Below are 23,021 nucleotides of genomic sequence, written 5' to 3' on the forward strand. Positions count from 1 at the left end.
CTACAACACTTCAATACAGTCAGGAGGTTTTTAACTAAAAAAGATGCAAAGAGTATATTGGTCTTGGGGCGAAATACATGCACTGAGAATGTCACTCATTCAATTTTAAAACTGAGAAATGCCAGCATCAACACCTTAGCTGAGGGGGCCTGAACTTGTAGGCAAACTGATTCCAAGTGTTCTTATCTGCAATAAAAAGATGAGAGTCAATAACCTTTGCACATAAAGGTGGAAACATAAATATGCTGTAGTGCAGCAACAGTGAACCTTCCAGCTTGACAAAACCTAGCAATAAAGCAAGATGACAAAAGGGCATTGAGCAAAAAGACCATATGAGATGGACAGAAACTGAAGATAAGCACTTTTTAAAACTTGAAATCAAAATTCACTGAACATTAACCTAATCAATTAAAAAATATATATAACACATCATCAAAATTCAAACTAGAAAACAAAATACAAGGTCACAGAAATATATCAAGCTCCAATAATGTCTCACTGTTGCATGTGTGGTAACATATATCTTTTCTTTGTTGTATTATTTCAAATGAAAAAAAAAAACTTTAAAGATCTTATAACATTCATGCACATATAAGTAGATACACCTCTCCTTGAACCTGAAAAGCCAGACACCATGGAAAAAAAGTACCTTTGTCAATCACACGATTGTTAGCTAGTGAAGCTAAGCCAAATAATGTAAATTGCTCATATGTCTACAACTAACATTAATGAGAATCAATCATCCATGATATGGTTGAATGGCCCTATTGCAATGAAATGAAAGGAAAGACTTTTGGCAGCCAGTCATCTTGCTAACACCCAAGTATGCCCCCTCCCCCCACCACCCCAAAAATAAATAAATAAATAAGAGGATGGTCTATTAGTAGCTAAAAAATAAAAATCTACTCCAAGAAGAGAAGATTCCAAGAGTATGTCACATGACGAACTTCAGATGGAACAACTGTTCACCAGGACTTCAACTGAGCTATAGCCCTGCAGCTAGAAGCCTAATAATATGGAATGGTATGTAACAATAGAAGAAAGCAAGCAGTTTCCTTTCTTGAAGGTCTATAATGGCAAAAACGTGTGACAAAGACGTGATAACTATCAACTCAGTACTAGGGCGGACTAGGCGCTCTTCATTAGAATATATCAAAAAGGTAAGGATAACTAAGACAAATATTGGGCGTTGCATGTATGCAGAAGAGATGACTTCAGCAAATGTTTTAGTTGTTCATTCATATGAGAAGTGCATAAGAAGATTATGTTCAAAACAATACAAAAAGGGATCCCATAGCATATCTAAGATCACGACACTCAATAAGACTTATCTATATTTTGTATAAATAACACCAGCCACTGGGCATAAGTAATTTATCCTACTTTATGTTCCAAAGAACCCTATCTTTTGCAGTGATAACCGAAAGAGAACTTGAGATTTTGATAAAGCACAAGTGTCTATCCTAGGAAAAATTGTTCCACACTTTCAGAATAAATGTCAAAATACATCGATCCCCCCTCTCACTCCAAATTAGTGAGGGTGACAGATCAGAATTACTAAGTATCCTATATCCTGCAATTAAGAAAGACAGGAGGTAAATATTGCAATGCTAGCATAAACGGGTAGTCAGGACGAAAAATTTTCCCAACATTATTTTCCTACTTCTAAGAGGAGCCTCAAAGAGTTACAATAAATCTAGCCAATACTTCTTTATAGAGTAACACATGCCCAGGTATTTTCTAGAGAAGTACAAAACCTTGAAACTTCTTTAACAAGTGAAGACATTATGTAATAGATGCTGCAAGGAATGAAAAAAAAAGATAAAGAAAACTTATTTTTTTTATTGGTGATGGTGGATTGGAAGGGGGGGATGTTGGTTCATAAAGCATCAAAAGATTCAAACAAAGTAACCTACAATAATTTGACAAGTTCAGTGTACATCAATCAAGAGGTTGAAACTATAAGATGATGCAACTTGTAGAAGTTATTACATTACAGATAGAAGGACATAGGAAAACTCTAAATTATCTGCTCCTTGGGTTAACTTGCATGAGCTACACCAATGAGAAGTAATTTAGTGGAAAATCTCATGAAATGTATTTCTCTTGTTGTTAAAAGAATATTAATCATGTTAAATTCCAAAATGCCTTGAAATCAAATCCATTTATCAGATCCAGAAGTGCCCTGAAATCAAATCACTGATCTCTCTCCATACTATGCAAAAGATAAAAATCCCTAAGATGATATTTCTAACTGATATTTCAATATAGTAGCAGCCAATAGATTACTTGGGCATAAGGATCTCTTCTTATTGCTGTTGATTATGACGCCTCTAAAATAAAGCTTGATTATTAAGAACTTATTTTTCGAACCTACAGAAGAAGGAAACTAAACTCATAGCCACCCTGAATGAATAACTGTTACAAAATTTTAATGCAATCTAAATACACACCACAATGCTTGACGGTTAAGCTCACCTCTATGGTTGAGGTACAAATTATGCCTAACTTCAATGTTTAAAAACTTACGCTCCCTTCATATGTTTCACCAGATAAGCATGCATAAGCTCATATAAGACTTAGGTGACCCTTAATTCTATTATTTTTCAGTTGTAATCACTCATATAATTACAATCCCTGTATAGAAGCAAACGTCTATCTTCCTTAGTCCTTTAAATCTTTTTAATTCGGTCTACGACTATTTTGCACATATTGTTCATTAAGTAGTTTCATATAAAAAGCTTTGCGAGATCCTTCCACCAATCTGCGAACAATGGCTGACTTCTAAGGCATTGCCTAATATTTAAAGCCGGTACTTAGGTTGCAAGGAGCACAGAAGTAGAACTAATGGAACTCAAGAATATCCCATCTTGACTCATTATCTCACTCTATCAATCACTAGATAGCTGCAATTTCAAATAATTGTCCACAAGACCCAGCATATCAAGCAAATATGTCATTAGTAGGCAACTAGTCTCATTCTTAGCAGTGCCTTAGTATGTCCTAAGTAAAAACCTCCAAATTGGAATAATAGCATGAATTTTCTTAATTTACAACAGGTTAGCACATTAAGCACAGAATAAAAAAACTGCGATCTGACAAATAAAAGAAAAAATAAATTTAGAAAGTTAAATTTTGATCAACTTAAAGAATAGCATGTAATAATCTAATTTCAATGTTTTCCCCTATGTTGCTATGATACTTACAGGAATATTTTGGAGGTTTGAGAAATATGTTTGAACACTGTTTCCAAAGATCTAGGCCATGTATCTCATGCTCCTTATTTCAAAGTCCAATTAGCACAGTCAGCACTATCATAATAAAGGATATTGTGCATGAATTAAAAAAAAATTAAAGGAGAACCTGGAGTGCAAAACATGTGAACATTCAAACCAAGAACCAGATTTCCGAGCACAAAAAGCCAGACTTCATAGGTTCAAGATTATGATAAAAAATATTTATATAAATATAGAAGACAAATGGCAGTATCATAACAGATCATCTAATTATAATGTCGTGGACTATTACTGCAGAGACCATGCTGGGCTCATAAAAGAAACTTCCGCAATATATGAATCCTCAACAAACGTATACGAAAAAAAGCAGACGATTACCTAATTAACACATGCTATAATAGATATAATTAGATTAAAATCAACAAAGAAATACCAATATCTGTGTGTTAAGAATGTACTAAATTTGAAGAAAGAATAAAGAATTCACATTTCCTGTACATGATGTTACATGAGTATATGTGTATGCTACAATTTCAATATTACATACAATTATGTACATTAATCAAAGAGCATGACTACGGAGAATCAATGCACTGGTTCAGATTTTAACATGAAGACTTACATTTCAAAATTTGCTACGACAGGCCCCTCCAACAATTGCAGGCGATCTCTCTCCCTTGACCACTAAGTTATCTAGTTGCTACTGAACGGTTGGACAAACACCACAAGAACGATTGCCCCAGTCTGCCAATTCCTCTTAAACTGAAAGTAGTCGCTGTTGGCCGATGTCACTCGGGCGATAGACGCCTTCTCTTTGAATGCTCAATTTCTCGCGACTTGCTTCTCACGCTAGATGATCGTCCTCTGTCCCTGTCATCATCGCGTTCTGAATCACGTTCCCTGTGCCTATAGTAATCACCATGACGATCTTTGTCATCCCGATACCTATCTCTCTCCCTCTCTCGCTCCCTTTCCCTCTCCCTTTCTCTGTCCCTCTCCCGGTCTCTATCTCTCTCTCTCTCCCTATCCCTCTCCCAATCACGGTCCCTTTCACGACCCAGATCTCTATCATCACGATGCCTTCTATCAGACCAGTCTTGTCCAGGACCCATATCCTTCTCCCTCTCAACCCTCCTATCTGAAGCCCCAGACCAATCGCGATCAGGAGCCCTCTCCTTCCCATGGCTCCCTTCACCATATTGTTGGTCTGATGCAGCATCATCCCCATAACTCGACTGCTCTTCACCTCCCCATCCACCCATGCTTGGATCTGGCCACATGCCAACACCACCAGCAGCCATCCCTCCCCTACCAAAGAAAGCAGGGTTAACATGAGGAGCTACAACAGGAGGGAATGAAGGCATCAGTCCGGGAAAAGGACCAGATGTAGGTCCTCCAGGAAAGCCGCCATACCCAGCACCCATCCTCCCCATTGCAGCTCCATAGCCAGTTGGATCAAAGCCTTGACCCAACATAGCACCCGGATGCAACATTGGCGGGGGTGGAGCAACCATGGCACCATTCCCCATAATCCCTCTGCCGCCAACTGGCCCCATCCTGTTCCTCATGTTCCCCATAGGTCCCCGGTTCCCCATTCCACCCCTTCCCCAACCTCCACCACCACCGCCTCCACCGCCGCCTCCGCCACCTCCACCTCCACCTCCACCACCCCCGCCCCTTCCATAATTCCCACCCACTAGAGCCCCACCACCTCCTCTACCCTTCTGACCGGGAGCAGATGTCTGGCCCACCATCGCCTGGTGACTTCTGACCTGCGCCTCGCCCATCCGCCTAACTGTGTGAGGAGCTGCAAAAGCCACCACACAAGGCCTTCCATTAAACAGGTGCCCATTCATGCCCTCCTTGCAAGAAGCTGCAGCCATCGGATCATAGAAATCAACCTGGCAGTAACCCTTAGATTTTCCACTCGCCTTCTCATCAAAAAACTTCACTTCCTTAACCTGTCCATACTTGCTCAGCTCCGCCTCAAGATCCGCATCCGTGGTCCACCAGTGCAGCTCCCCGACGAACAGAGTCGTCCCTCCCGCTCCTTCGCCACCTCCACCGTTAACGTTTCCAACGTTTCCTCCCACTACTATAGCGCCTCCACTTTGTCTGCCCTCACCGCCAAAGTTACCCCCTTGCCTCTGAAAATTACCGCTTTGCCCCTGGATCTCAGGGGGCCTAACAACACTCGGCGCCGGGGGCCTCGCCACGACTCCCGTTTCACCGCCGCCGCCGCCCCTGAACCCTTGATCGTTAAATCCAGCAGATCTATCGACCGGGGGCCTCTCGATCTTGGGATCTCCTGCAACCCCGGGGATCTGAACCTTCTCCGGCGGGTTCACCGCCGGCGGCAGCTGCGTCGGCGGTGGCGGAAGCGGCGGTTGGTGGGGACGAGTTTCCTCCTCCCTCGAAAACCCCGAGGCCTCGTTGCTCTGGTGGATCGTGTGGAGGAAGCCCTCGCCGACGTTGACGTCGTTGTACAGGTCGTCGTAGTCGTCTTCCTCGCCATAGAACTGCTCCTCGTCTTGGACGGCAGAGATCGCCTCGTTGCGGTGGAATCCGGCGCCGCCGCCGCCGGCGAAGCCCTCGCCGCCAGGATCCATAGGAGAAGGACGAAGGCTAGGGTTTGAAACAGCAGTCAATAAGAGGGGAGAGGTCGAGCGTAACCCTAATCTTAGAATATTTTCGAAGCAACGGAGGCGGAAATAGGTTGGTCTTAATTCGCTTTCTAATTGTTTTCACCCTTTCTGATAGTGACGTGTCGCTCTTTATCCGAGTGCGGCTTAACCTTCGGAGATCCTTCAACCAATCCAAGCCGTTCCTTAGACCAGATGGGTTTCTACTGCCCAACTTGAGCCGGATCCGCTGTTTGATAGGTAACACTAAACTGCTACTAATTAAGTGGTGAAAAAAAATAAAAACTAATAATTGGGTTTTTTTTTTTTTTTCTCTTTCAACAACTATTAGCATCCAATTTATTTTTTTAATTTCCATTAATATATGTGTATTTGATTTGTGCACTACTCATGATTATGCTTACATAGTGCTCTAAATAATTATCCATATATTTCGTGTGTGATTTTTGTGTCATGTATGCCTTTATCCTATAATTAATTATTCATTAATTTAGATTAGCAAATCTAATTTTATACCCGGGTAGGATTCGGATCAGGTGGATAAACTATTAATCAATTAGCAAGAGTTTTGAACTCTGGCCTGATGAATTCTAGAACTTCCACACGTTATCCGACGAACGACGAACGACGAGCTAAAATATAGTAGCCAATCAAGGGCTACCGAGTCCGGATGTAGGAAATTCATGTATCCTGGGCTGCAGGCGAATAATTCAGACCTCCGCTCCGTCGAGATCTCATCCAACGGTTCAGAATCATCTGAAACCTTGGCGCCGAATGCTGCGGGCCACCACGGACCTCAACGGCCACGTTACCGGCACCGCCGCCTTCGTCGCCCTCCTCCACCACCTATATATACATCCCCTCTCCTCCTCCTCCAAACCACCCCACCAGAAATCCCAAAACCTAACCCTAACCTATTCCTCTCCTCCTCCTCCTCCTCATCCTCCTACCACTCGGGAAGATGTATCGCACGCTGGCGCTCGTCTTCCTCCTCATCGCCGCCGCCTCCGCGGAGGCCATCTCCCCAGCGGCCGCCCCATCGCCTTCCAAATCCACCACCGCCACCACCCCAGCCCCTGCCGCCGCCCCTACCAAGCCGGCCCAAAAGGAATCTCCAACGCCTGCCCCGGCAGCCGTGACACCATCGCAAGCGAAGGCGACCGCGCCGGCTCCCGAATCCCAGTCCGATCACCCCGTCGACGGGCCCATCTCCGACGCCCCCACCGCCGACAGCCCGCCTTCGCCTCTATCCGCCGACTCGCCCGCGACCTCGCCGGGTCCCGCAGCTGGTGACAACCCCCACAGTGCAGCCAGCTTCGTGAGTGCGCCCATCTTGGGCGGTGTCCTCGCCGCCTTGGTGGCCGCGGCCCTTTAAGCAATGGCGTTTGAATTGGGTTGGGAATTGGGATTGTCGTGAGAGAACGAACTCCTCCATGTCAATGCTTTTTGGAGAGGGTTCGGATTGTTTATGTTATATTTATTTCTTTATGAAGGGGTCATCCATCTATTGAAGTCATTATTGATTACTCTTTGCTTTGGGCTATCTGGATAATTTAAAGATGCCACTTCCAGACATGAAAGAGTATATTTTCTACTGGAATTTTTTTTTTCTTTTTGGCCTGTTATTATATCATTTTTCCGAATCTTTCATAACCCAGGCAAGCATTTGGTAGATGATCTAGCGAAAGATTTTTCATTCAGGTGACAGTGGCATACTAATTACGTAGTTTCCACTATGCTTTAGGGGACTGTAGCAAAGTCCTTGACCTTTAGAAGGATAAATTGGTTTGTTTTTAAAGAGTCATTTACTAGTGGAATAACTTTCATACATGACAAAGGTTATACCAGTTTTAGGTTATTAGAATATTTTGATTGTGAACAAGTAAAGTTGTATAATTATTTATGATGTGTTATGAGAAATAGATATATTTTAGTAAATAACTAAAATAAACTTTATAATAGAATGGAAGAATAAGAGGAGAGAAGAGAGAGAGGAAAGAGAGAGGAGCCAATAATTGAAATGATATCTTTTTACTAGTATAATAGTAATTAATAAATATAAATATATTGGATAGGAAAAAAAAGAAACTAAGCAAACTAGTATTAAGATAATCTAGAATAAATGTATGCTTATTTTATAAGTGAATGAAATTATGCTAATCACACATAGGCCAAGTATAGTTGTCAGAGAATGCTGCAGAGGGTTGAGATATATCTCATTCACTTTTCTCTGCCTTTTATTAAATTAGAGGGTTTAAAAGTTCTTATTAGCAAATACTATTTATGTGTGATTAGTATAGTAAACTAGTATTAAGATAATCTAGAATAAATTTATGCTTATTTTATAAGTAAATGAAATTATGCTAATCACACATAAGCCAAGTATAGTTGTCAGCGAATGCTGCTGAGTGTTGAGATATCTCTTATTCATTTTTCTCTGCCTTTCATTAGAATAGAGGGTTGAAAAGTTCTTATTAGTACGGGTGTAAACGAGCTGAGCTTGATCGAGCTTGGCTCTAATTAAGTTTGGATTGAAATTAATTTCAAGTCTATCTTTGTGATCAAGCTTGAATTGAAATAATTTCAATCCGAGCCAATTTTAAACGCGAGCCAATTTCGAGCTTAAACAAGCTTAAACGAGCTGCTCAATTAGCAATTTCGAGTCTTATCAATTTCAAACCATTTTCAAGTTTGAGCAAGTTTGAATTAATTTAGGCTCGAATTAAGATTAAAATAAAACCTAATTCAACTATAAAAATATAAATATTACCAAAATATAAATTACAATTAACAAAGATAATTATGTCAAAAAACTAAAAGCAACCAAAATATAAATTACAAACAATAAAGATAATTGTGTCAGAAAATAATGACTGAAATTCTAAATAGTTTATATTAATTTGATATTACTTATATATATATATATATATATATATATATATTCGAACCTTATCGAGCCAACGCGACCAAGCCGGCTCGGGATCAAGCTTGGCTCGAATTTAATTTGGAGCCTAGCTTTAATGATCAAGTTCAGCTCAGCCTATTTTTGAGCCGAGCTTAATCGAGCATTATCGAGTCGAACTCGAGCCGAGCTCGAGCCTGCTTGATTATTTTGACAGCCCTACTTATTAGCAAATACTGTTTTCTTGACATATTACTCGTTTATTTCAATTGAAGCATAAAGACAAGACTTATCTTGACGATTAAAATGACCAGATTGAAGAATGTCACAACTGGCAAAGCTCATGTTTTACTCTAAAACATATCCCGGTTAGAGAGCGATCTATTCTGATTAATAAAACTTAAAAAAAAACTAATTTGGTTAAACTCTGTAATCAATGCCAATATTACCAATTAGAATCGGTACTTTTTGTTGGGCCAAGCAACTTTCATTTCCAACGATGACACTGAAAGAAAGGCATTAGATTAGTATAAGAGGAGTTGGCAGAAGTCTTCTGTAGATCAATCAGTGAAAAATTTGGAGAAGACGCATTTAAGGAAACATAACTTACTAATTCGGGTAGAATTCATCAGGAGCAGTGGGCAACTTCCATTTTTTAATTTTCTTTTCACGATCTTTGCCTTTTGAAACTGAACGCAAATTAAATTGATTCAAGTAGTTTATTAACTTCCATGCTTACGCAAAAGACTGGACACCTGCATCAGCTGAACGCAACAGCAGGTTTCATATTTTGGTTCCATAGTAATAATTATTCCAACTTCTTATACTAATATAAGAGAATTTATACTGATATAAACTAATTTAGTATTTAGTTGTATAGTAGTGGAGTATAATAATTACACTAAATATGACATAAAGTTTAAATAATACCTTGGTAAATGAGAAATAAAAGTAATACGTGAATGAGGAAAAGAAAGAGGATGAAAGAAATTGAGATTGAAAAGATAGTTAAAGTAATGTCTTTTTAAAAGTAAAACAAGAACTAGTAAATATAAAATAGTAGACGAAAAAAATTTTATGAGAGCAGTAAGTATTACTATACTAATATAAGACTAAAGTGAATATCTAGTTGCGCTAATACCAATATACGAGAGACTTATGACCTTTGAACATCAGCAAGCATCCCAAGTTTCCAACAGCACACAAGTTTCTTTTAGGTCTCCTGCTGACAGTATTATAGGCAAGCCATTGTACCAGAGAGTCCATGGTTCGCAAAACATGAGACAGCTAACAAACAATGCAGGAAAAGCATCCGTCTCAAGACCTTCAGGTGGTGATGCATGGAGATACTTCAGGAGCAAAATGGAAGAAAATACAGCATGAGCACAATAGCAAACGCATAATTAACTCCAACAGAGACCACTGGTTTGTTGGAGATTAAAGGAAACAAAGCCATATGATTTCATCTCCAGGTAATACAAAAAAAGATAGTCATCCTTTCCTCTAATGCCTTGACTAACCAGAAAGGAAAAAAAACATTAAAAAATCAATAATCGAGACCACAATGCTATCCACACTTAATAAACACCATTGGCAACAGCAGAGGTATTCGTGGGTCATGAGAAACATGGAAAACTTTGATGCTACGATGAGAGTTAATTAGCTTGTCATCATGATGGAATCACATGCCTGAAGTGCTTGGCCAGCAAAATACCTGACATCCACATCAGGGTCCTCACTGAGGTCAACCAAACAAGGTCGTAGTGTCTGTTCCACAACCTGGAAAGACGAACCCCAAACACAACAAATTTTGGTTTTCATAACAGAAATAACTAACCTCGAAACATGGAAAAACAAGACTAATGTTGACAATTACTTACAGAATGGTCCAGTATCGGTACTAGGGACTGCATCACCTTTGCCACATTGAATTTAATGTTTGGTACCCTGGAGAAGTTGAAATTAATAGCAACACTCAAGGTAGTAATAATCAATTAAACATCTGCAGTTTGTTCAATTAACTAACCTGTCCTTTGAGGCAGTAATAATCACAGGCAGTAACTTTTGGCTCGTGATATCAGAACCCAACACAGGGGCCAAAAGAGAAATTGCTTGTAGAACGGTCATACGATACAAATAATGTGGATTAACGATCTTCTCCAGCACCTATATGCAGCATTAACACAATATCTTGATAAAAGGAATAATAATTTAAAGGGTTAAATTATTTTACACCCTGTGAGGTTAATTCTAAAAATTAAAAATGCCCTCCCTATATTTTGATTTATATCCCTTGGCCTTATTGTCGCGTGAATAAAATTGAAAATCCAAATGGACATAGTGAAGATGCAATATTACTATAATCTCCTTATATTATATCTAGGGTAGACAAAAATCAGACTTGACAGCAAACATGCAAAAAAAGGCCCCTATTGTATTACAGATTTGCATTAGTTTGAGTAAATTGATAAGAGATTCGCATTTGTTCCAGTAAATTGATAAGAAATTTTACTGTGCAAGAGGATTGAAATTTGTAATTATCTTGGCAAGAATGAATCCGCCAACTGTTTCCTAATGATTTCTTTCTAATTTTCCCAGATTCATTTTAGTTCAAACCATAGGTGGGGGACAAAGTGATAGAAAGCAAAATATAATTTTTGATTTAGGCTAATCACAAGGGGAAGAAAATATTTATCATGAAACTAAACCATAAGCATAAAAAAGAGTCCTTAGACCTAAAGCAATTTAATAAAAGATGAAATACCAATTAAAAAAATTGATACGGACTTGAAGCCATGATATGGTTACAATAGTGGCTAAGGTGCACAAGGGTGTTGCACCATTCTTCTCTACTTAATAGTATAGAGTGCATGCAGCACGCCATGAAGCACGGATACTTTATTTAACCCTCTACCGACATTAGGTACATACCGGACCTTGATACAACCTTGATAAGGCCCAATACATATCGAATACCGCTGGAGAAGTATCCGAATTAAGAAAAAGAAATTTAATTTTTCAATATGTCTTTGATACAGTGAAATACGACTCCGGTATATTTTTTAATCATCCAATCCTTTTTTATGCTAATTGCTGATACAAAACAAATACATTAAACACATTAAACATATAACTTGAAATTTATCGGAGATCCAAATTAATTGTTGATTAGTAGTTGACTTAGGTTTAGATGTTTCACTAAAATTTTGAACTTCATATCAGTTTTTGTTACAATATTATTTCAAAGTTATATACATATAGATACTAAATCTGTAACTTTTTTTCTTATTTCATCATTTCTAGGATATTTTCATTTTTTACCATATTTTATTATTATTATTTATTTTTTGGCGTATCTATGTTGTATCTATATCCTACTATTTAAATTTTGTTGTATCCCCGTATCTCATATCTATATCCGTGCTTGACAGGCAACATGTCTGACATATAATCCCCAAAAATATGTCAAAAGAACTACTACAATATGGTTATCTCTCGTTAGCATCGGATACCAATAGTCTAGTGCGTGCTCTCCCTCACCAATGAGGAGTGGGTAATTAGATCTGAATAGCAAGCCAAATTGATAAAGCAAGTCATCCAATAATCTTTCAACTCCACTAACCCATAGGGATTCAATTTGCAACAATTCAAAACTAAGAAAGTTATACCAAATATAACTTAAAAAGAAAAGAAAATGATAAGATACCAAATTGTCTTTTTATGTCTAGCGTTTTCTAATGAATAATCTAGCCACTATCACAAAAATAAGGGAAAAAGAAGAATAAAAGATTAAAAATAATTAAAAATACTCCTCTTGTTGTAAGCTAAGAATTTGTTTGGATAGCCCAAATTACTATAGGATTCTATGAGAACTTGGCTTTCCTTAGGAAATTTAGAGGGGATAGGAAAATTTCCCTATTTGGGTGTTTGGATAATTTTTTGAAGGGAAGTTTTTCCATAGGAAACACACTCCTTTGCTGGAATTTTTTTTCCTACACTCTCTCCCTCACTCTCTTCTCTCTCATTCTCACTCTCACTCTCACTCTCTTTTCTCCTCCACCTCCTCAAACCAAATACCAACACGACCATCTCCCCACCACCTTCTCCTCTTCCTCCATCCATGACCACCTTCGCCTCCTCCCATCTCTCTTCTTTTTAATTTTTTTCTCCAAAATTTCATAAACTTTCCAACAAGATAAATTAAAGTAATCCTAAGGAAAAAAAGTCGCAAAGGATTCTCTACTTGTACTTTTCAATTCCTACATATAAAAATTCCAGAGGAAAATTTTCCTGACTTACCCAAGCAGGCCCTAAATATTTCGTAATTTGTAGTCTTGATTGTCTTACAAAGATTTATGCCACTTCCTTCTCACTAGTGCTATAAGAGCATTGCAGTCTGAAAGAGCAAGAAGTGTGCAATTAACCCAATCGCTGGACATGCTGTTTCCAAACATAACTATATGACCACAGCATCCACAGTCAGAGTGACTTACTCCAACTAATTCAAGACTGTACAAAATCTGTATGTGCAGCATGGATCAACCATCTCTATATGAATGTTTCCTGGTCCTACATAATTGGGATAGAGCTAGATAGCCTGGTTATCATCTTCTAGAAAATTGTAGTATTCTTACCAATCTTCTTCTATAAAATTACAAGGCATTTACACAAAAAAAAAACCCCTTTAGTTTGCAAAATAGCAAAAATAAGTTATTGTGTGCTTCTCTTATATAAATTATATGCATTTTATTATAAAAACGTATACATCTAGTATAAAACATGGATGTATTCAGTTTTAAGCATGGTTTGCCGGATCTGCTAATCCCGATCCAAGCTCGATCCAAACTCTCTCTCTTTTTCTTTTACTCTTTCTTCTCACTCTCTTTTTCTCTTTCTTCTCACTCTTTCTCTCATTCTTTCTCTTTTTCTCTCCTTACATATAACCATATTTCTCTTACGGAGAGATCTAGCTCCAACGAACTCCGACAAACTCTGATGAACTCCAATATATAATATTTTAATTTATTCCACTTTCTCCCTTTTTCTTCTCTTTTCTTTTTCTCATTTTTCTTCTTCAGTACACCATGATTTTTCTTTTTTTGGTTTGATTTTCTTCATTCACTCTCTTTCTAATCTCTTCTTATTTTCAATTTTCATTGCACCATAGTTTTTCTTCCTTTATTTTCTTATTTTTGATAAAAAAATTTCTAAAAGTTTCCTACATTATTAAATCATATTTAGAATTTTACATAATTAAAAAGTTCAATACGATCCAGGCAAATGATCCGACCGATACGTATTAATTTTTTAAAAGGCCGATATCAATCTCGATCCCAATTTTTCAAACCTTAGTTTAAGACTCCAATCTTGCTATTCCTAATACATAGGGGCTTTTCTTTTGGCTATAAAATTACTAACAAAGTATGGATGCAAAAAGGTGAATGTCAAAATAAAATTCACACAATTGTACGAAAAGAACAAAAGTGGAAATATATAATCATATAATTATGGCAAACCTGTGGAACTATATGTTGGGCCGCCCATTCAGGTCCAAATTCTTCTGCAAGACGTCTCAAGTTATTAGCAGCCGCATCTCGAATAGAAAAGACCTGCAAGTTTCGAGCATGTGTTTCAAATAAAGCTATGACAACCATCGATAAACAGTACATGGGCGAAAAATTGGATATTATTTTTAAAACAATCTCAATACAGCTTGTGATTATTTGTTTCCAATATTCAAAGATTTAGAAACTTGACTCGAAAACCCACCCAAGGCAAACTTGAAGATGTGCCCACTATCTCCTCTTGTCTTGAGTTTCAATACAACTTTTTATTAAGTATCCGAAGTTAGTGCTTAGTATTGTTATGAACATCTTCGTATATCGGCAACCATTAATTCATCATATAATTAATCCATGTGCCTTCTTATCAAAAGTAAGGAAATCTAGACAACTAGCAATGTTGCTATAATGGATCCCCGTAGTTTAAGCAGATCAAACTGCAAAAATGATAAAGCTAATTTACAACAATTAGCAAAATTAATGCCCATTGATTATATTTAACTTTGAATGTGACAGATCTACAAGAATGATAATGAACAGCAGTGACTATAAGTCCACATATCCATGCTAATTTCATGGAAAATATTGAATAACTCAATTCGAAGCAGTATACAGAAGTGACTTTTCTTCAGAGGCTTTGTGGTGTTGAATACTCTCATATAACTATTTTCCAATAGATGGATTATGGCCTGGCCTTGAGGGTAATCATGTTAGGTCTCTAGAATAAAAGAGTAAATCCATTAGTAGTAAATTTCATAGGATATCTACCCATGGAAACAAACTATTTTGTGCATGCACTGTTATAAAATGAAACTAAACGGGTATGCTATAAATGCCAAGGACGTGGACTGCAAGAGGGAGGTAAAAAGTTAGGTAAAAAGACAAAGAACTGGAATTGATTGTGTTGCATATAATTATTAGATAAGCAAGGACAAATCAAAATGTGATCAAAAGTTCATATCAGTGGAAGTGGACTGCAAGAGGGAGGTGAAAAGTTAGGTAAAAAGACAAAGAACTGGAATGGATTGTGTTGCATATAATTATTAGATATGCAAGGACAAATCAATGTAATCAAAATGTCATAATTTCATATCAGTGGAAATAAATTAATGACTTTTATCACAATCAGATTATAATACTAATAACACTAGACTGATACTAATTGCAACCAATCTATTAGAACAGATAATAATACAGGAGTACCTAAAATCACAGAGGAACAGAAGGAAGAAAGAAAGTGGTCATACCTTATCTTCCAACCACTGCATGCATAAAGCCCCAAGTTTGTCATTAAAAAAACCTACACCTAACTGACTGGCCAACAGAGGAATGTACTCAATTATTGCAAGTCGAACTCGCCAATGCCTATCTTCTGCAAGTTCAACAATTGCCGGTAGTAATGACTGGGAAAGGAGATCGATTCCAATCACCTGCATGGTCATTAAACTCTAGCTATATTGGATGATATATTAATAAAATCAAATAAAACCTAACTAAAGAAAAATGTAAAACATTATTCAATAAGACAAGGACATTAGAAAACGAAAAAATGGGGAAAAAATGCAATCAGTGTACCTGGTTTACTTGATCAAGCTTGCTAATAATATTGAGCCGAACATCAGGAAATTCATCTTTAAGCAGAGAAAGGAAAATTGGAAGCAGCTGTTCAATAGTTGCATCCTATAAAATTGCCAAAGATTAGTTTGCCTGCTTATAAATGAACAAGAAGTCTTAAGAGCAGATAGAAATTAAAATGCAGGTCATTCATCAATTCAGAAGAATGACCGAGGAAGAAAAATATGCAATGTAAATTCATTGGTACACATAATGTTCAGGGAAAGCATTACATAATGCTAAATTCTTGGGGGCAAATATACCATACCTTTCCAAGGACCGGTGCCATTCCCATAATTACTGAAGCTAAAGCTGACCGAACATGCTGGGAAGAATCAGATGAGAGTTCCTGAAACAATATTATCTTCTTAAGAGAACTCCAAGAGGAAGAAAATTACAAATGCACTAACCAGGATCCAAGCAGAGGTAAAATACATCACAATAGATCTGAGATATTTGAGGCATAGATACCTTTACACATGGAAGAATGTGTTGAATTGCAATCTGGGGATTTAAGATTTGACAAAACTTTGTCACTTTTCCTGCAGCTGCTATTCGCACTTCAGCCTCATTATCACGAAGAAGCCGAACATAAGCCGGCACCAAATCCGCTCTGACATAATTGAAGTTACAAAGCAAAATATATAAATATCCTGAAAAGAATATAACAATAGCAACTAAACAGACATAACAATTACCCAAACAATGGTAATGGTGAACTGTGAATCGCGAAACACTAAAGTAGCCATCATGGCACTTTTGGGCTAACCAGGCAGGCTAAAATGTAGGAGCCCGCTATTATGTCTGAACCATGTAAATACTATGGCCAGAGACCTGAATAGCTGGATGATAGCAAATTTACCATCCATGCTTCAACTTGTCAACTCTGGCTTTATCTTTCCATATGCAGGATGCTAGCCTATGTGTTAAATCACGTCTCTGGTCAACAATACTTCTTTAATGATGTTTGTCAATGTGTAGACATTATTTGGCCTTTTCTTCATTCCAACTCTCTATCTTTTAAGTTTTTATAGAACAATTTTCTGGTAATCAGGACCAACATTACATTAGCTTAAAGTTTGAAGTTTGTATCATATCTTTGATCACAATAATATAGAATTATAGACACAAAAAAGGTAATTGTTCAAGTTTCTACATATCCAGAATATTGGTAATTAAGAACATATGTTTTACAGGTCAACAACTTTGGTTCATATCACCCACTATAGCTCTTGTCATCCACCAAGTCCCTTACACAAATCACTTCTCACAAAGCTATCATTACCTTGTAGGTTCAGCACCAACAGCTTCACAGAGCTCATACAATTGATTTGCAACCATATAGCGCACACGCCAGGATTTATCCTGTTTAAAAAGAGAACAATGAGCATAATATACATAGTATCCTGACAAAGAGACATCTTACTTGAACATTTTGTCATCAACAACGATAAATAAAGAACAAAAAGCACTAGATAACATTGAAGGATAAAGACAGCTTCTCAAACTGAAGAAAACGTTTAACTTACAGTAACCAATCAAAATGAAGTTCATAATCATTCACTTGTATAGCATGCTGACCTGTGAGAAATTCACAATAACGGGAAGAATATGAGCTGCACAATCCTGGGTTTCCAAAAGCTTTCCAAGAGCAGCACAACCCTCAACAGCTAACAACCTTACAGAATCTTGATCTGAAATAAAAAATTATTAGATAATCTGGACAAACAAAGATGATAACATTTTAGGAAAAAAGAACAGTAAGAGGTGTTCATGTAAAATAAATGGAAAACACATTATAGAAGATCAGATCTATCCCAGATCAACTAGGAAACAAGTACTGTCTCAACAAATAACATAGGTAAGGCTAGAAAATAGAGCCAGGACCCAGGCAAAGAATATCATAATCCCAAAGAAAGATCGAAAGAAGCTCTAAAGTCTAAACAATTCAAATTGCAAGACTTGACCTCATTATACATCGTGGCAGAAAATCTTTGACTGATATGAAGTTCAATAAAAAGATTTTGGTTTGTTTTGGGAACAGAACCATGAAGAGTCATGTTCAAATTATATCCTGGTCAGCAATATTTTGAAAGGGACAGGTGTCATGAGGGCTAATCATGAAAAACCACTTGAATTTACTGGAACATATGAACTAGACCAATGAATGGTGCCAATGCTGGAACATTCATTTCCACAAAATATTGTATGTACCAGATTAAGTATGCTTTTACAACTGAAATCAATGTCTAATTGTACTTTGAAATACGCCAATTGCCTCAAGTTTCTTAATATCCTTGCTTAACCTGGTTCCTATAAATAAGATTTATACATGCTCGAAGCTCCTTCTAGTCTCCCTCCATCTATAGCTTCCACATGTAAGAGCTTGCATATCACCTTTAGGACACAACCTCAATTTTAGATATCCGAAGAGAACATAGTTATTATCTAAATTAAGACACCCCTTAAATGTATTTATCCTGAATAGAAACATCCAGAAGTTATCTCTACATTCCACTTATCCTAGTTAGGGCTCCATAATCTTGCTAAGCAACCAAACAAGTAAGTGGTGATGAGACAAAATCATCATAAGAATCCATGAAACTATAGTGAACAATGGAGGTATGTCTATTGTGTATAATCCAAAGGTGACCAACAAGTATGGGAGTGAAGTCTAGTGGAAAGGATAATGTTAACCAGATTATCAGTACATATGCCAATCTTTACTAGTAGGTCTAAGTAAAGTCACAACAATGAAGTGTCAATGTACGGGCATGTTCAACTCTAGCACTTTCTCAACAAATGGATGTCAATAACAAGATATCAAAACATAATAATGGATTTAAAAAGAAAATTAAAGTAACCAATGGATTCCTCTAGCAGTACATGGGTGATACATGAACATATTACTAGAGTCCAATTGAAAAAGAGAGAAATGCTATTTGGAATTCAGCAAGAATGGCAATGGGACATCTCAACCATGTGGATCATGCCTTAAAGTTGAGAAGTTGGCAATAGCATATGAAAAGGGGAATCTCGGAAATGACAGGACTGAGAGTCTAAATGACCAGCTAGAAGCCTATGTCCATTTCTTAGCATCACTATGACATAACGATAGAAGGAAGCACCGAGCAGGTTTTAGGTGAGTAGCTAAAATTAGACATGTTTTCATGAAAGGCTAACTCGTTAATGTATAGTCATCATAGAAAAAATGAACAAAGAAAAGAAAAACACAAGTACCATCCTGTGTTAAGTCATCAAATATTGACATTATTTCTGTCTTTAGATGGTTGGCTTCAACTGTAGCAGCAAACTTCCCTAAGTTTGATGCAGCAGATCTTCTCACCATAGGCATGTCATCTTGACATAGCTGCGCATAAGTTGCCCGTAGTTCTGTTTTTGATAGCTCAGGTGCACTCGGATAAACAATATGAAAAAGCCCACATGAGGAAACCCTAGCAGTGAACCACTCACCAGCTGCTAGTCTCTGAAATGAAGAGTAACAATACTAGAGAAGTTAATGAAATTGATAAGAAACTTTACCATATCACCAGTAAATGGAATGTTAAGTTTGAGTTGAAGGTGAAGAAAAGAATAATTAAAATATAAAAAGGGTAGAGCTTAGTTCATTCATGTTCATGAACAATTTATAGCCCCTCTTTGCTTCATTTACTTTCCAAAAAACACATAGAAGAAAGAAGAAATTGCTTCAACACAAAAAAGTTTACTTAAGAAACTAATATGAAATATCTATAGTGAGAAAAGTAACAACATTTGCTTTTATACTTTTTAGTCAACAAACAAGACATTAAAGAAACGACAAATTATAATAAACTGAATTGCAAGAAACATCATTTCAAAAGGTAAGTTGACGTTAAAAAATCAAGCAAAACATCAAACAAAAATCATCCTCATATACAAACATGATAAGATGGTAAATCCAGGATGATCATATGTATAAAATCATCACAAGGTTCTTCAGGCTATTACATGCCTAAAGTTTACTCACATTGTTAATCAATTTGAAAAAAGAAAATCAGTCTTGAAAGTTCTATCTGCATCGGCAAGTAAAACAACTAACCAAACCTCCAGTTACTTGGACATTCAGAAAAGCAAATAAAACTTACTATATGCTACTTTATCTAATCATGCAATCAATAAAGCATTGAGCAAAGATTAGACTCGTTATAAGAAGAATAATTTCTTTCCTTTCATACCTTCACTAATGGAATGAACGAGTCCACCAAATCGCTTTCCTTCATCTGGACACCAATTCGACATAGTGATTCAACAGCCTTATCCCTAACACAGGTTTCCTCCACAGTGCATAATGCTTCCAATGGCGGCAGTAAAACATGAGCATAATCAATTCCTCCCACATAGGGAAGAAAGACCCCCAACTCTTCAGCCATTGCAAGAAGGACCTCATCATCATCATCGTTGTTCTCACTGAGAAACGGAATCAGTTCCTTTCTAGTTCTTTCTTCACCAAGAGCCCGTGCAATAGTTGATAGCCGACGGATGGAATTTAACCGCAACTGAATGTCTTCATTTTTCAACTCGTCTATCAAGATAGCTATTGGGTACAGTGGCTCATCAATCATAGCCATCAGAATCTAAATTATGAGCACAGCTGCGGAGAACAAATATAGAGGGGAACAAATAGCAAAGTATTAAGGCCTAATGAAACATTTGAGCAATATAAGCAAGAATACAAAGAAAAAGATTGTAATTAAGCAACTAAAACCAGAAAGAAGTTATATTATGAAACTTGAATCAGAAATGGATCACTTGTCTGATACATAGAACCAAATTAAAACCTTGAGATAAAAAATTAACATAAATCTTGAAATGACAAATCCTAATACCGATACTTAGAGCCTTGAAACTAATATAAAATCTATCCTCAAGATGAATCCAAAATGTCTACCTAAGTACAGAAATGTTCTTTCCTCAAATAACATGTAAAACAGTATCATTATCTCAATGAGAATTTCAAGGAAATGAATTAGACAGCAAAAAGCATTGAAATTCTCCTGGTACCAGTGTGTTCCTAAAACACTTCTTATGAACAACCTATCACCTATTATACATCTCCTTAATATTGTGCCGTTTTAGTCACTATAACTCCTAAATGGAAAATACAAGAGGCAGCTAATGGAAAATACAATATAAGGTGGCAAACTAAAAATATTAAACTTCTTGTCCAAAATGACAAGTTAGATTAAACCAAGAAACGAATTAGCTGATTTTACCAAGTTTCCAACTGAAGAAGCTGAAAGAGCTGATAAAGTAAGTTTTCAACATGACTATCGTTGACAAGTATAATTTTAGTTATTTGCAACAGAACACTATACAAACTCACGTAATAGAAGAACTGGACAAATATAATACAATCCAACAACAGAAATTGCAGCCTCAAAACAAGGGCAAGATAATTCTTAAGAAGGCTATGCCATGATAAAGGCTTCAGTAATTCTTAAAAGAGCAACCATTTATCTATCGATCTCATGAATTAACAGGATTTCGAGATTAACAACCAGATAATAGAAGCAACTAATATATCGTTATACATTATATCTGACCAAGAAATGAATTCCTATCTATAACAAGAATAAAAGATGAGGCTGAAGTATACGGATAAAAATGGAAGGACTTCTCGCACAAAACCAAGCAGAACGAGCTCGAAAAAAAAATCTTTAATAAGTATCCAAAAACGAAAGAACTAGGCAAACTATGATAGCCACTCAAAAAAAAAATCCCCGATTACTAACAGAAAAAAGCAGGAGAAAGAAATACACGAATCAAGAATCTAGACCTCCGGCAAAAGACAAATTCTTGTTCAGAAACAAGAATACCTCCAAAGGCACAAATCACGCACGATCTATTCAAAATCCCAGTTGGGGAGCGGAGACTTAAACAGGAGTCCAAATTTCTGGTCACAAAACTTCAAGAAAGAACCGCCAATCCAACAAGGGGGAGAATAAAAATCAGATTTCATCTCCAGATCACGAATAAACCGTAAACCTTCCACTTCCAAGAAAAAGCATATACATAAGCAAAGAAAGAGAAACAAACCCTAATAAAACGGAGATCCAATTACGGAACCCTAACGCAGGAGGATTCCAGATCTGCGTGGGAGTAGAAGAGAGAGAGAGAGAGAGAGAGAGAAGCGAACCTCGAGGAGCGGATCAAAGCCTAGCTCCAATGCGCGGAAAGATCCGAGAGCGCGAGGAGGGAGAAGGGTACGGAAAAGAACGGTCGGAAACCCTTGAACTCAAGGGCGTTTTTATTGCGTACTCGGCCCGCTGCCCTTCTGTTTCTTTTTACCGTTTGATATCAGCGGCAACGGCTGTACAATTAGATATATATTTTTAATTACAGATATGTTTTTTAATTATTAAAATAGGGCTTTTATTAAAAAAAAATTATAATATATATTTTTATAATCGATGCATGTTATGGTGAGCTCGTTATTACTAATTAAAAAGGTATACAATTAAGTTATAGAAAGCTCCTTTCTAATGTTCTTTGAGATGCTATGGAAAGTATTAAGGAGAAAAAGTAGAGTAAATGCTGACATGGCTTTATTTATAACTATCTAGTACCATTTTACCTTCCTAATATCGATCCCCTTTCTGTATATTAGATCTTTATATCTATTAGAATATATAACTATTTCATATATGATGTCCTTAGCCTTGCCATTAAATTATCAACCACAGACTACGACTTTGAAAGTCAACAACAATTCACATTCGGAAAGAATTAATGCATGTTCTCATGCTAATGTTTGATCTATTTTGTTTGATATTATAGTCATATAAATTTTCTAAGTAGCACGGGATAATTAGATCTCCTTTCTCACAAAAAAAAAGAACAAAAAAAGGGAAAAGAAATCTCAATGATTAAGTGTAATCTTGCATAAAATAATGTTCTTTGTCGACTAAAAGTTGAGATCGTGATGTATATGGCAATCCATTTGTATCGTTCTTGATATTGTTTACGAAGTTGATGGAAGTTTGAGACAGCACCGATCCTTCTTATACAAAGCTTGCAGCTTGAA

At 37.0% G+C, this 23,021-nt stretch overlaps 2 protein-coding genes across 2 annotated transcripts in view; both read right to left on the bottom strand.

Annotated features, from left to right (window-relative positions):
* The window catches only part of LOC140777821 (uncharacterized), a 6,425-nt gene extending 466 nt beyond the window's left edge, over positions 1–5,959 (bottom strand). Inside the window, exons 1-2 of the mRNA XM_073122203.1 lie at positions 3,859–5,959; positions 1–186 (exon numbers count right to left, since the gene is read on the bottom strand). The exon at positions 1–186 is cut by the window's left edge and continues 466 nt beyond it. Of these exons, the coding sequence (XP_072978304.1) occupies positions 4,025–5,845 (1,821 nt within the window). The 5' untranslated portion in view covers positions 5,846–5,959 and the 3' untranslated portion in view covers positions 1–186; positions 3,859–4,024. The remainder of the gene's footprint in view (positions 187–3,858) is intronic.
* Positions 5,960–10,091: 4,132 nt separating this feature from the next.
* LOC140778048 (uncharacterized) lies at positions 10,092–22,294 on the bottom strand. The gene is made up of 13 exons (XM_073122574.1): positions 22,134–22,294; positions 20,173–20,588; positions 19,196–19,442; positions 17,537–17,649; positions 17,241–17,320; positions 16,427–16,568; positions 16,224–16,304; positions 15,917–16,021; positions 15,589–15,771; positions 14,297–14,389; positions 10,807–10,946; positions 10,661–10,727; positions 10,092–10,559 (listed from the first exon to the last, which is right to left on the bottom strand). Exons 2-13 carry the CDS (start codon positions 20,563–20,565, stop codon positions 10,440–10,442), a joined length of 1,764 nt encoding a protein of 587 aa, XP_072978675.1. The 5' UTR covers positions 20,566–20,588; positions 22,134–22,294; the 3' UTR covers positions 10,092–10,439.
* Between the last annotated feature and the right edge of the window lie 727 nt (positions 22,295–23,021).

The sequence above is a fragment of the Typha angustifolia genome, chromosome 15 (genome assembly GCF_048772165.1).
Source record: "Typha angustifolia cultivar Huaian chromosome 15, ASM4877216v1, whole genome shotgun sequence".
Taxonomy (NCBI): domain Eukaryota; kingdom Viridiplantae; phylum Streptophyta; class Magnoliopsida; order Poales; family Typhaceae; genus Typha; species Typha angustifolia.